The sequence below is a fragment of the Dendronephthya gigantea genome, unplaced genomic scaffold, assembly GCF_004324835.1.
Source record: "Dendronephthya gigantea isolate DGI-Jeju-01 unplaced genomic scaffold, DenGig_1.0 000346F, whole genome shotgun sequence".
NCBI classification, from domain to species: Eukaryota; Metazoa; Cnidaria; class Anthozoa; order Malacalcyonacea; family Nephtheidae; genus Dendronephthya; species Dendronephthya gigantea.
In genome coordinates this window covers 1-14825 of record NW_021163356.1, presented here as the reverse complement: position 1 = coordinate 14825, position 14825 = coordinate 1, and the positions used below count along the sequence as shown (strand labels likewise).

The following is a 14825-nucleotide window of genomic DNA, read 5'->3' as shown; positions in this document are numbered from 1 at the left end:
ATATTTCTGAATAGAGGTCCTTATAAGAAGAGGCAATTTCGCTCTAAACCAAACAGCATGTTTGTTTACATTTTTAGTAACCGAATCAGAATGCCTAAATTCGACTACTTCGGTTAAAAGGGTACAGTATTTACCATTTTACCACAAGTTTTAAAAACTTTGACTACTCTGATTGTCTTGCCTAAAAAATGCAAAAAATATATCGATAGTATAAAAAACGAAATCCACCAGCTGGCAAACAATTTCTCCGTGTTATGAAAATCTTTCGAGATAACAAGACTGGTAGACGGCAGGATTTGAACCTGCGCGGGAATATCCCAACAGATTTCGAGCCTGTCGCCTTAACCACTCAGCCACGACTACATAATTGCCAGTTGAAAGGCAATGAAAAAAAAAATAAAACACAAGCAAGTATTATAGGAATTGATTTCTGAAAGAGCGAATCATAAACATTGCAGTTCACTATTGTTACCAGAAGTCAATCACAAAAGTCGTTCATATCATTGAGTTTAAGTGGAAAATGTGAAGAGCCTCGTCAGAGATTCGAACTCCGCACCCCTGGTTTACTAGACCTTGATTTAGACCTTTATACTTGATTTATCCACCGTTTAAGCCAAACGGGCTTGATACAACCGGCCCTAGCCTTGAGCTAATGAAGCACGTGTAAAAAGCAATCGTGGACAGTTTTGATATGACTATATTGATGCGAAATCGTAGCTCACTATATTTTTATAAGGTTGATACTTAAATTAAGTTGAGAGAGTGCATCTAACGTTGGAACGGGAACACGTACCACTTTTTTTTCAAAAGAAAATACAGCATAATCATTACCTAGACCATTTGCAAATTGTTATTAAGACCGTTCTCTTTCAAACTAGACGGGCAAACAGGCCTTGGTTATGGGCCCAGCACGCTTCCACTGCCCCACCCAGCTTGCTACACACTGCTTCTATGCCATGAATATATACACAGATCTGTAATTTCTTTTTACTTGTGCTGTTCCGAATAAGTTAAGAAAAGCGAGAAATGTTCTTACAGGTATCTAAGAAAATATTTGCGCATGCAGGTTTGCACGATCGGGGAGTATAGTTTTTGAGTTCAGGCTTTTCTCTCACACTTCATTTAAGAAAAATGAACTTTCTCAACAAAAAATGACACCTACAATGTGCGCTGAAAAGATCTTTTCTATTGAAATGGCAACTTTAGCAGGAAATGGTTTCAATCCATTGACCTCTGGGTTATGGGCCCAGCACGCTTCCACTGCGCCACCCTGCTTGCTACACACTGCTTCTATGCTTAATATAAAACTTGTGCTATTTCGAATAAGGTAAGAACAACAAAAAATGTTCTTTTAGGAGAATAGCATCAAACATGTATGCACGATCAGGGAGTGTAGCTCAGTGGTAGAGCATTCGACTGCAGATCGAGAGGTCAGTGGTTCAACTCAGCTGGCTCCTTTCTCTTTCATGAATGAAAAAACCCCTAACATTTTTATCGTACTAATTAGTGAATTGAAAAACCCAAATTTATTTTCGTTGCAACAATCCGTTTGCTTGATAAATAATCCTTCCAGTTTAGTGTTTTTTCAATGACTCTCTGAGACACATCCATGTTCTATAAATTTGTAAAACGGGAGTCCATACCTGGAATACAGGGAATATAATTATCTTAAAATGGGCGTGCATAGATATACTGTAGAGCCAGGAATTTTTCAGTAATTTTTCTAGGTGTTTATGTCCTGTGGTGTAATGGTTTATTACTTCGGGCTCTGAGTAGGATAAATTAAAGTATAAAGACAAAACAAAAGTATAGAAAAGCCTCATCAGAGAGTTGAACTCTGGACTCCTGGTTTACAAGACCAGTGCTCTAACAACTGATCTAATGAGGCGTATGTGCAAGCTTAACACGAATATAATTATATGAATACTTTATCTTAATAATGTGCATGCGCGTAGCAAACTACATAATTATATACTATGTAGCCAACATTCGTCAGAAAGTTTGACTGATTTTTAGGGTCTGTGGTGTAATGGTTATCACTTCGGACTCTGACTTCGAGAATCGGAGTTCAATTCTTGGTAGAAACTCTTTGAAAACATTCATTCTCCGTCTTTATGTATTTTTTTATTTCAGCCTTTCTCTTACAGCTATCTAAGAATATACCATATGACAGGTATGCTGCATGGACGCTCAGAGAGAGTAGCATATAGTAGTCGAGCATCCGACTGCAGGTTGACAGGTCACTGGGGTCAGTGGTTCAACTCCGCTCGCTCCTTCCTGTTCTATAAATTAAAGAAAAATTAAATATTTTTATGGTACCCATTAGTGCATGAAAAATCCCAATTTATTTTCGTGGGAAAAAGCCGTACGTTTGATAAACAATCCATGGAGTTTAGGTTTTTTGAATGACTCTCTGGGACACATGCATGTTCTATATTATATTTGTACCCCAGGGCTCCATACCTGGAATAGAGGGAATATATGTAAATACTTCATCTTAATAATGTGCGTGTATATAGACTATACATCACAGCGCGGGTCAGATGTATATGATGAGTCGTCAAAAGATTGCAGAATACGTATTCGGAAGAAAAATTGAACTTTTTCATGCTATTCAAAAGGTTTCTCTTTGATAGCGGTACAGAAATACACAATTGTGAACCAGCGATTAGATATCCGGGTTGAAATGTCTCAAACACCAATTTCGGCTGTGCCTTTTAGTAGATCTCGGTAGGACCTTGCTGGAACTATTAATTTTATGTTTTATGTAACTTTTTTAGTTCTGGCTTTTCTCTTATAGCCCATATCAGAAAAAATATATGTTTTTGAATAAGATTTCGAAAAGATCTTTTTTATTGAAATGATAACTTTAGCAGGAAATGGTTTCGATCCATTGACCTCTGGGTTGGGCCCAGCAGGCTTCCACTGCGCCACCCTGCTTGCTACACACTGCTTCTATGCTATGAATAAAACTTGTGCTATTTCGAATAAGGAAAGAACAGCAAGAAATGTTCTTTTAGGAGAATAGCATCAAACAGGTATTCCCGATCAGGGAGTGTAGCTCAGTGGTAGAGCATTCGACTGCAGATCGAGAGGTCAGAGCTTCAACTCCGCTCGGTCCCTTCTCTTTTATCAACATTTTTATCGTACTAATTAGTGAATTAAAAAACCCAATTTATTTTCGTTGCAACAATCCGTTTGCTTGATAAATAATCCTTGCAGTTTAGTGTTTTTTCAATGACTCTCTGGGACACATGCATGTTGAAAGTGGGAGTCCATACCTGGAATACAGGGAATATAATTACTTTATCTAATATTAGCGTGTATAGATATACTGTAGAGCCAGGAATTTCTCAGTAATTTTTCTAGGTGTTTATGTCCTGTGGTGTAATGGTTAGCATTTCGGACTCTGAATACGATTAATTACATAGTTGCCATAGTTAATAGCTATAGTTGCATATAATTTACAAAAGTATGACAACAAGAGCCTCATTAGAGAGTTGAACTCTGGACCCCTGGGGCCGGTTGTTCGAAAGGTGGATAAGTCGCTATCCAACGGATAAGTCCCTATCCAACGAATAAGTTTTATCCAGCGTGTGATTTGCGTTGCACGAAGCTTGGATAACTTTATCCAGCGGATAAAAATCGCTATCTACCGGATAAATTTATCCAAGGTCCGGAGGTGGTTTAAATCCACTATCCAGTGAATAATTCAAAGATACAAGGTAACACTGTAAACATTTATATAAAATAGGACAAAAATGCCATATTCCTGTTACTGTGTTTCAACAAACTAATACACATCATGATTGTATTCACTATTAAAAATATTTTCGAAGTGCAATTTGTCGCAGCAGCGTTTCACGTTGCCTACACATTCCGTTCCGAGCGGCGATTTTTTGGAGATCCTCGCATTTATAACAGGCGGTAAATTTACTATACGCTTCTAATCAGTTTATAAACGCGAATATGCAAAGAAAGATTCAACCTATTCCAAGGAAACTTGCTAATATCTACGTAATTTCATTCACGAACATTAAAATAGTGTTCCTAAATTTGCTATGGAACCGAAAGGCAAAGCGTTGCAAGGTCAAGGAATAAAATTGCAATGTGTTTGATTAATAAAATCACTATGATGTGAAGTGCAAAGTTCGAGCAAATCACTTGTTCAAGTCTTTTCCATTCAGTAACTATACTCGAGAATTCGTAATGATTATGAATTCAATGTTGTAAATGCTTAGCAACAGCTGACGTTGTGGTACGAAATTTCAGGATAATCCTGTTTTCTTCCGGTAAATTTTACCTTATCTATTGGATAGCTATCCACTTCACTATCCACGCTTCGTGCAACGCGTTTTTATCCAGTGGATATAACTATCCACTGGATAGCAGATTTATCCGTTGGATAGGACTTATCCGTTGGATAAGTTATCCATCTTTCGAACAACCGGCCCCTGGTTTACAAGAGCAGTGCTCTAACCACTGAGCTAATGAAGCGCACGTACAAGCTAACGCGAATATTGTTGCTTAATCTTATAATGTGCACGCATCAAATTATGCTTCACAGGTGTAGAGTTTGTCTTTTGCACAAGATAAATATACTTTATTCACGTAACTCGTAATACTTATTTCTACTACAACCAAGCGTGTGTTCTTCTACGTTTTTTGTACGTCCTCTGAGCCCGCGCTCTTGTCCTATATCTAACATCATATACGTTGTGCTATAACATGCAACAACACTACATCTCTCCCTTTTATCGAACTGTAACCATAACACAACAAAACAAATTATTATTAATGTTAAAGTTGTTTCAGATGTTAGCTTTAATACATCACATAGTCACCAAGATAGTTCGGACGCCGCCTTTCTCTTGCTGGTCGTTGGTTTTGACCTCGCTGTTCCTGACCTGCGTTTTGAAGTTCTACATTGTTCTCGTTGCTCCCATCGTCATCATCATCATCATCCTCTCCACTGTCGTTAGGAATGTTTGCCCACTGCTCTGCTGCCCGTTTTGTAACTTTCTTAAGATGAGAGGAATTTCTGCTTAGTGTTGATCCATCTGTTTTCTGTACGGTCACTAATGTTCCTTTCTTCCTGGTGACAAGTGCAGGTTTAGGATTATAGCGTGAGGACAACTTATTCTTTCGCTTCTGTTTTATCAATACCATATCACCTACACAAACGCGGCTAGGTTTGTGGTGATTCCGACGGTCGGAATAGGTTTTCATCTTCTTCTTCCCTTGTCGGTCTTTGGAACGCATTTCTGCATCATCGAGAGGTGGCACGAGCACTGCAGGCAGTTTAGTTTTGATTTTCCTACCAAACAAAAGCTCCGCCGGCGACTTCCCGGTAGTCGAGTGCGGCGTAGCTCGGTACTGCAGGAGAAACTGTTGTAGATCTTTCTTCCAATTCTTTCCTTCGATTGAGCTTGTTTTGATGGCTTTGCTTAGTGTACGCATAAAACGTTCAGCTTCGCCGTTAGCAGCTGGCCATAGTGGTGTAATTCTACGGTGTTGAAAACCTTTCTCTTTAGCATACTTGGCGAATTCGTGACCACTAAATGGGGGGCCGTTATCAGACTTCATAACATCCGGAATCCCATGCGTAGCAAAGATTCTATCTAACTTCGGAATAGTCGCTTCAGCGGAGGTAGATCGAAGAACTTCCACCTCCGGATACCGAGAGTAATCGTCAATGACAACTAGCAAGTAGTCACCGGATGGGAAAGGGCCACAAAAATCGGTTGAAACTTGGCTCCACGGCGCCGTTGGTAAGGTCGTCATTTGGAGGGGTTCTGGTGTCACATTTTGGCTTGTTGCTTGACATGGGATGCAATCATCGATCTCTGTCTTGACGTCCTTGTCAATGCCAGGGTACCATACCTTTTCTCGAAGGAGCTGCTTTGTTTTTACAATGCCTTGGTGGGACTCGTGCGCAAGTTTGACTGCTCGCAATTGAAGACATTTTGGGAGGACTACGCGTGTTCCCCGAAGGATGATGTCGGAATCCGTTGCAACAGTGAGCTCGAACTTGACTTTGTTGAATGGGGTAAGGTCAGGATCATTGTTTGGCCAAACGTCCGTGGTAATTGCCTGACGAAGGCGTTGGAAAATAGGGTCAGCTTTTGATGCACTGTTAACTTCTTCTAGAGTCATAGCTTTGGGTATAGCATGGCCGACCAGATAATTCACATACTCTTCAGCAATCTTCCGCTCTCTCGTTGTCTGGGAACGCGAAGGATGGCGTGATAGATAATCAGCAATGTTCAGCGGTCCGGGCCTGTATTTCACGGTGAAGGTGTACGGTTGAAGTCTCAAAGCCCAGCGTTGGATGCGGGCTGGAGGGTTAGAGGCGGGATTGTTAAAAATGGTTTCAAGTGGCTTGTGGTCTGTGACGATTTCAAACTGAGAACCATAGAGGTATAAATGAAACCGCTCACAACCCCAAACGATGGCTAGTGCTTCACGTTCGGTCTGCGAGTATCGTCGTTCTACATCGCTAAGCGTACGACTTGCATATGCAACAGAGCGTTCCTGTCCGTCTGCGTCAACTTGCGTTAGCACGGCACCCAGTCCGAAGGGGCTTGCATCAAACGTGGCAATCGTGCGCTTGCTAGGATCAAAATAAGCCATCGTGCGGTTGCTGGTCAAACACTCTTTTAAAGCGAGAAAAGACTTGTTCTGCTGAACCCCCCAGTTCCAACGCACTCCTTTTCTGGTCAAGTGTTTCAACGGCTCCGTCAATGTGGCGTAATTCGGAATAAAACGGGAACAAAATCCGGTTAACCCAAGGAAACTTCGGACTTCTGACGGATTCGTGGGAGGGGTGGCATCACAGATAGCAGCAATCTTCTTGGGATCCGCAGACATGCCTTTTGCAGAAAACACATACCCAAAGAAAGCCAGATTCTGCTTGTTGTAAACACACTTGGACCCGTTGAGGGTTAGACCTTTTTCCCGCAGACGTTGAAAGGTATCGGCTAGAGCAGCATCGTGTTCTTCTTGCGTACGCCCAAACACAATAATGTCGTCTGAAATGTTTTTCACGCCTGGGATTCCCTGTAGTGCCTGTTGAATAACTTGTTGGAAAACTTCCGAGGCTGAGGCCAAACCAAAAAGGAGACGGGTATATTGGCGGAGGCCCTTATGCGTGGTAAATGTGGTGAGGTACCGGGAGGCAGGTGTAAGCTCAATTTGATGGTATCCAGAACGAAGGTCGAGTTTGGAAAAAACACTTGCCCCATTCAAATCGTTTGTGACTTCCTCGATGGTAGGTGTGGGATGGCGCTGGCGTTGGACAGCTTTGTTTGGTTGACGGAGGTCAACACAAAGACGGATTTCCTTGGGGTTGCTGGTTTTTGGGACTGCCACTACAGGTGAAACCCATGGTGTGGGGCCGTCAACCGCCTCAATGATGCCTTGCTGTTTCCAAGCTCTCGATTTCTTGCTCTACTTGCTTTCGGATATGAAAAGGTACGACGTGGCAGCTGGGCAACAGGCTTTACATCTGGGTCTATATATATTTGGAATTGGAAATCTTTGAGCTTGCCGATTCCATGGAAGATATCCTGGTATTCTTCCAATAACTGCGGTAGGGATTTTTGAGCACTGACTGTGTTGATGGAATGTGGGACTGAAATTAATCCCAAGGCGACTGAAGTGTCATGGCTAAGGATGGAGCCATGGAAGCCATCAACTACGTAAAATGAACCATTGGTTTTGCTTGATAAGGTTTCAATAGTGGCTTGAAACTTTCCGAGTAGGGCAAGAGGTTCTGCTGCACCATAGGCATAAATTCGTGTCGACGTCTTTTGCAACTGAATATGATCATTCTGCGTAACTATTTGCTCATATGCTGCCTTGTCGAGGATGTTCACTGATGCTCCCGAATCGATCATCATCACAATTTCAACACCATTGATGACAACGGGAAGCTGAGGCCTGGAGATCACATTAGCATGTTCCCCGTCAGTATTGGTTGCATATATCCCTCCTCATCATCAGATACGATGTCTTCAGAGATTTGGTTCAGTTGTTCACGTCTTGGACGCTGCTGGCCTTGGCGTTGGGTGTTGCGATTTTGGGGCCGACTGCGGCAGACTCGAGCAAAATGATTTTGCTTTCCACAGGAACGGCAGGATTTACCAAATGCTGGGCACGGCTTGGAGGGAACATGGGGCCATGTTCACCACAATTCTACAATATCCTCTAGGCTGTTGTCGGTGGTCATTACTTGTAGCGGGCGATTTGCAGGTGTTGCTTGAATGGCACTGATCTCAGGAGTTGTAGGGCTGTTGGTACCAATACGAGCTGCTTGTTGTTTTGAGCATTCCAAAATACGACCTTGCTTTAAGATGAAGGTCAAATCCGCTTTTTCTTCACGAAGAATCTTTTCTTCAGTCTATTAGAGCTACAATTAGCCAGAATTTGATCGGCAATAACATCATCTATTCTCAAACTCACACGTTTCAGCCAGGTTACGAAGTCGAGAAGCGAATTGATCAATAGACTCACCGTCTTGTTGACATGCTTGTTTAAAATGGTATCGTTCATATCGAATATGTTTCTTCGGAGCAAATATTCGTTGAGTTTTGCGGCAGCTGTATCGTAGTCGTCTCCCGTATCCGTCAATCCTTTAAACACTTTCTGAACAGTTGGCCCGCTGATATGCAAAAGAAGCGCTCGCTTTTGTTTCTTGTCTTCAACTTTAGCTGCAATTGTAAAAATCTCGAATTGTTCGAGCCATTCTTTCCACCGTGTTGCGATTGACGATGGCTCGGAATAAGCATCGAATTGTGGCAAGTTCGGCATTAAATTTAATTGAGCCATTATAATCCTCGTCGCCAATTGTAGAGTTTGTCTTTTGCACAAGATAAATATACTTTATTCACGTAACTCGTAATACTTATTTCTACTACAACCAAACGTGTGTTCTTCTACGTTTTTTGTACGTCCTCTGAGCCCGCGCTCTTGTCCTATATCTAACATCATATACGTTGTGCTATAACATGCAACAACACTACAACAGGGTGTATAAAAAAAAGGTAATCCAACTTTGGCGCGCTATTGTACGTGAACTACTCATTCCAGCAAATGAATTTTTTTTCACATTCGGAAAGGTTAGGCTTTTAGTTAACTATCGAATGACATGTTTTTAATACCAAATGATGAAAAAATGAGCAAATAGGAGGCTGATAAAAAGTGTTAGTCAAAATCGCATATTCTCACCTCTGAGAGTTGGGACTAAAACCATTGAAAATTAACTCCCTTTAGGACTTAATTGAAGAATTTTGCTTCCGAATAAACTACCCGCCAATGCATGGTAAGTAGGAATAAATCACATGAGGAGAACATTCCAAGCAATTAATGTGCCGGCGATGTTAACTTTTTATCGATAGAGATGGTGTTCAAGTTGAAGGCATGACGCATAATCTCTTTTTAAAAGTGTGAATGTAAATAATCGCAATAAACATGCATGTTGTAAAACCAGTGCAAGCTGTAACATGTTCGTGATTAATTGTTTTTGTTCTTTTGTTATGCACTGCTTTGATTAGGCTCAAAGGTGAAAATATGCGATTGTGACTAAAGTTTTTTATCAGCCTCGTATGTTTTCATTTTTCACCATTTGGTATTAAAAGCATATCTTTCGATAGATTGAAGCCAGAGGAGGTTGGACAAACGATTATAAAGTTGTCACGTGAGCTCTCGACTAATGAGATCACCCTATTTTCGCCCTATTTTCCGGTGGGCGACAAAAAATACCCTTAGGCATATTGTGTTGTTTTCCTCCACGGCAACCTTTAGTAAAAGGCGAAAGATTTTTTCGCAGGAGAACCAAGGCTTGGAAACTTCGGTGCTTGTCAGTGCTGTATAAACGAAATAGTTACGCTTTTGGAACACGGTAGTCAGGAAAGTGCGCGGGCAATGTTATCAATTGTGACGAATATTATTGTTTTTATAATTAGCAGTTGCTCAATCAATTGTGGGGTGTCGTTTGATATTTTGGCGTGATCAATAGCCTTCTGCCAGGAAAGGAGTATTGGGAATCCGGATCACGCCTGCTGGCTCGTAAACTTTTGATAAACACCCGCTTGGAAAATCCGGCGGGCGATGAAAAAAATACCCTTAAGCCCATTGTGTTGTTCTCCTCCAGGGAAATCTTTAGTAAAAGGCGAAAGATTTTTTCGTATAAATGAAGGAGAACCAAGGCTTGCAAACTTCGGTGCTTGTCAGTGCTGTATAAACGAAATAGTATCGCTTTTGGAACACGGAAGTCACGGAAGTGCGCGCGCAATGTTATAAATTGTGACGAATATAATTGTTTTTATAATTAGCAGTTGCTCAATCAATTGTGGGGTGTCGTTTGATATTTTGGCGTGATCAATAGCCTTCTGCCAGGAAAAGGAATATTGGGAATCCGGATCACGGCTGCTGTTGATCTCGTACACTTTTGATAAACACCTGCCAGGAAAATCAAGCGGGCGACAAAAAATACCCTTAGGCCCAGTGTGATTTTCTCCACCACGGAAATCTTTAGTAAAAGGCGAAAGATTTTTTCGTGTAAATGAAGGAGAACCAAGGCTTGGAAACTTCGGTGCTTGTCAGTGCTGTATAAACGAAATGGTTTCACTTTTGGAAAACGGTAGTCGCGTAAGTGCGCGCGCAATGTTATCAATTGTGACGAATATAATTGTTTTTATAATTAGCAGTTGCTCAATCAATTGTGGGGCGTCGTTTGATATTTTGGCGTGATCAATAGCCTTCTGCCAGGAAAAGCAGCATTGGGAATTCCGTTACGCCAGCTGTTGATCTCATAAACTTTTGATAAACACGTGCCAGGAAAATCAAGCGGGCGACAAAAAATACCCTTAAGCCCATTGTGTTGTTCTCCTCTACGGAAATCTTTAGTAAAAGGCGAAAGATTTTTTCGTGTAAATGAAGGAGAACCAAGGCTTGCAAACTTCGGTGCTTGTCAGTGCTGTATAAACGAAATAGTTTCGCTTTTGGAAAACGGTAGTCACGGAATTGCACACGCATTGTTATCAATTGTGAAGAATATAATTGTTTTTCTAATTAGCAGTTGCTCAATCAATTGTGGGGTGTCGTTTGATATTTTGGCGTGATCAATACCCTTCTGCCAGGAAAAGGAGCATTGGGAATACGGATCACGGCTGCTGTTGATCTCGTACACTTTTGATAAGCACCCGATAGGAAAATCCGGCGGGCGACAAAAAAAACTCTTAGGCCCATTATGGTTTTGTCCACCACGGAAATCTTTAGTAAAAGGCGAAAATTTTTTCGTGTAAATGAAGGAGAACCAAGGCTTGCAAACTTCGGTGCTTGTCAGTGCTGTATAAACGAAATAGTTTCACTTTTGGAACACGGCAGTCACGTAAGTGCGCGCGCAATGTTATCAATTGTGACGAAAATAATTGTTTTTATAATTAGCAGTTGCTCAATAATTGTGGGGTGTCGTTTGATATTTTGGCGTGATCAATAGCCTTCTGCCAGGAAAAGCAGCATTGGGAATTCCGATTACGCCAGCTGTTGATCTCGTAAACTTTTAAAAAACACCTGCCAGGAAAATCAAGCGGGCGACAAAAAAATACCCTTAAGCCCATTGTGTTGTTCTCCTCCACAAATATCTTTAGTAAAAGGCGAAAGATTTTTTCGTGTAAATGAAGGAGAACCAAAGCTTGGAAACTTCGGTGCTTGTCAGTGCTGTATAAACGAAATAGTTTCACTTTTGGAACACGGTAGTCACGTAAGTGCGCGCGCAATGTTATCAATTGTTACGAATATAATTGTTTTTATAATTTGCAGTTGCTAAATCAATTGTGGGGTGTCGTTTGATATTTTGGCGTGATCAATAGCCTTCTGCCAGAAAAAGCAGCATTGGGAATTCCGATTACGCCAGATTTTGATCTCGTACACTTTTGATGAACACCCGCCTGGAAATTAAATCCGGCGGGCGACAAAATATACCCTTAGGCCCATTGTGTTGTTCTCCTCCACGGAAATCTTTAGTAAAAGGCGAAAGTTTTTTCGTGTAAATGAAGGAGAACCAACTCTTGGAAACTTGGGTTTTTGTCAGTGCTGTATAAAAGAAATAGTTTCGCTTTTGGGACACGGTAATCACGGAAGTGCGCGCGCAATGTTATCAATTTATTTATTTTTTTTTTTTATTTATTTAAACTTATTTAACCACGGTTGCCTTTCAGAGGTCTGTTTTTCAAAGGGCCGTGCACACTATAACTAATATAAAAATTTAAAAGCTATTTACTACAAAATACTTATATATACACACTATAATTTACATATTGCCTCCCTGCTCAAACACACAAGGCATCGATCAGTTTTTTAAAAGAGCCGACAGACGTTTCAGGTATTTTTGTTATCGGAAATTTCTCCGTTAATTTTTGATTCCAGGAGACAGCTCCTCTATAAGAGAAGCTTCGTTTCATAAAATTTGTCTTGGGTTTCAATAAGTAAAGCTTTTGATGATTGTTTCGTAATTGGTGTTTTTGGTTAACAGAGACATGAAACATTCGCGTTAAATATTCTGGAGCCAAACCCTTAAGTGCTTTGAATGTCATAACTAATTCTCGCTTTTCTAGAATTGATTGTATTTTTGTCCATTTGAGCGTTTGAAAGATTCCAGAGGACCGTTCTTCTAAACTCGAACTGGTAATGACCCGTGCGCACGTTTTTGTAGTTTAAACATTTTGTCAGCGTGCAGCTTATTGCCATCATACCATATAGTTGAGCAATAATTGAAATAAGGAAGTACAAATGACTTGAACATCGTCTGTAGTGTTGCTTGAGGTACGTAGGGCTTTACCTTCCGTAACATTGCTATGGAGCAAGAGATCTTTTTTGATTGTTCCTCGACATGTTTTGTCCATTGTAGTTTATCATCTATTTCTAAACCTAGTACCCTTTTCTTGTAGACTCGTTTGATTGAATAATCCTTTATTTTAATAATAGGGTCATCTTTAATTTGTTTTAGTCGCTTTGCTGAACCAATTATCATGTACTCTGTTTTGGTATCATTTAATGTTAGTTTATTTGCATCCAACCAAGTCTTAACATTTTGGATTTCCAGCCCTAATTTATATTCAATTTCGAGACAGGTTTCCCCATTTGCAGTCAAGCTCGTGTCATCAGCAAACATGGCAGGTTCAGTTATTTCTAAGCAATTTGGCAAATCATTTATATAGATTGTAAATAGGAGTGGACCAAGGTTAGATCCTTGTGGGATACCGCATGGTAGATTTTGAAAGGTTGAAAACGAGTTGTTTATTTTGCATATCTGTGTCCTATTGTTAAGATATGATTGAAACCATGCCAATGTTAATCCACGTATCCCATAACATTCCAGTTTTGACAGTAGAATCTTATGGTTTACCGTGTCGAAAGCCTTTTCGAGGTCCAGGAATAGGACACCATTAAGAAGGCCAGCATCCATATTTGCTAGCCAGTTATTAGTTAGGTGCAGTAACAATGTTTCAGTTGAATGCTTTGCTCGAAAGCCAGACTGAAATTTAGATATTATTTGGTGTTGTTCCAGAAACCTCATCAATTGTTCATGTACAACTTTCTCGAATATTTTGGGAATTACAGAAATAACTGAAATCGGCCGATAATTTCCGCACAGATTTTTTTCTTCAGATTTATGAATAGGTGTTACTTTAGCAATTTTCCAGTCATCTGGAAAGATTCCAGACAGTAAAGATTGATTAAATATATGCGACAGGGGTTGAATAATTGCACTCCCAGCGGCCTGCAGTAATTTCACAGAAATTTTGTCATAGCCTGATGATTTACCAATTTTCATTTGTTTAATTTCATCTCTGATTTTATCATGGGATATAGTTTGAAATTCAAAGTTTTGTAGTGTAGGTGTTACGAAGGAAAGTGGATCGACATTATTTGTTTCTATATTTTCAGCCAAACGTGCCTATATGCGAGAAGAAACTATTGAATTCATTAGAAAATATTTTCATCTCCCATTATTTTCTCTTCGCCGACTAGTAATTCATTAATTACAGTAGTTTTTGATGCCTTGTTCAACAACTCGCTTATCAACTTCCAATTCTCTTTATGGTCTTTGCATGCATCCAGTTTAGTTTTATAATAATTGCTTTTTGTTTCTTTAATTGTTTTATTTAAATAGTTCCTACATTGTTTATACTCATTAAAATAGTAAGTTGAGTTATGCATGACCGCTTTCCTTTTGAGAAAATCCCTGCGGTGACTAAGATTCTTAATCTCCGCTGTTATCCAGGGATTATACGTGCTTCTGACTTGTCTTTGTCTTAGAGGTGCATGTTTATTAGCTAGAGAGGTAAATATAGTTTTCAAAACGTGCCAAGTCTCATTTGGGTCCTCATAATTGTAAAGGTCACTACCAGCAAGAGCTCGGTCTAAATCACTAGTTTCAATAATTTTTGGCTTTTCCCTTTGGTTGCCGATTTTACGGCAAGTGTACACTAGACTATGGTCACTAATTGCAAGGTGTATGACTCCTGAAGTAGTAACATTCGTGTTTCCCACTTGCGTTATGATAACATCTATCAGTGTTCATGTATTGGCTGTTACGCGTGTAGGTTCCTTAATGAGCTGTTTTAACTGATAAACATCTAATAATTCAATTAGTTTCTTTGCATTAGAAGTATTCGCATGCAAATCACAATTGAAATCACCTAGAATAATCAATTCTTTGTTTTCTGCCTCAGCCTTTTGTAGAAATTCTTCGAACAGATCGAATGCCCCTGTATTGGAGTCGGGAGGTCTATACCAAGTCAAAATTAAAATTGGCTGAC

General features: G+C 40.2%; 1 protein-coding gene, 7 non-coding genes and 1 pseudogene across 8 annotated transcripts; all 9 read right to left on the bottom strand.

Annotated features, from left to right (window-relative positions):
* Positions 1-281: 281 nt before the first annotated feature.
* Positions 282-363, bottom strand: Trnas-cga. The gene has a single exon. It is a non-coding gene; the product is annotated as a tRNA-Ser (tRNA).
* A 4461-nt stretch (positions 364-4824) lies between these two features.
* On the bottom strand, positions 4825-6633 carry LOC114542279 (uncharacterized protein K02A2.6-like). The gene has a single exon (XM_028561954.1). The coding sequence runs from the start codon at positions 6631-6633 to the stop codon at positions 4825-4827; it is 1809 nt and encodes a 602-aa protein (XP_028417755.1).
* A 3097-nt stretch (positions 6634-9730) lies between these two features.
* On the bottom strand, positions 9731-9843 carry LOC114542327 (annotated as a pseudogene).
* A 240-nt stretch (positions 9844-10083) lies between these two features.
* LOC114542307 lies at positions 10084-10212 on the bottom strand. The gene has a single exon (XR_003689583.1). It is a non-coding gene; the product is annotated as a U5 spliceosomal RNA (small nuclear RNA).
* Positions 10213-10461: 249 nt separating this feature from the next.
* Positions 10462-10584, bottom strand: LOC114542312. Its single transcript, XR_003689588.1, has one exon. It is a non-coding gene; the product is annotated as a U5 spliceosomal RNA (small nuclear RNA).
* Positions 10585-10833: 249 nt separating this feature from the next.
* On the bottom strand, positions 10834-10955 carry LOC114542309. The gene has a single exon (XR_003689585.1). It is a non-coding gene; the product is annotated as a U5 spliceosomal RNA (small nuclear RNA).
* A 246-nt stretch (positions 10956-11201) lies between these two features.
* On the bottom strand, positions 11202-11326 carry LOC114542326. The gene has a single exon (XR_003689601.1). It is a non-coding gene; the product is annotated as a U5 spliceosomal RNA (small nuclear RNA).
* A 249-nt stretch (positions 11327-11575) lies between these two features.
* LOC114542320 lies at positions 11576-11698 on the bottom strand. Its single transcript, XR_003689595.1, has one exon. It is a non-coding gene; the product is annotated as a U5 spliceosomal RNA (small nuclear RNA).
* Positions 11699-11947: 249 nt separating this feature from the next.
* LOC114542325 lies at positions 11948-12073 on the bottom strand. The gene has a single exon (XR_003689600.1). It is a non-coding gene; the product is annotated as a U5 spliceosomal RNA (small nuclear RNA).
* Between the last annotated feature and the right edge of the window lie 2752 nt (positions 12074-14825).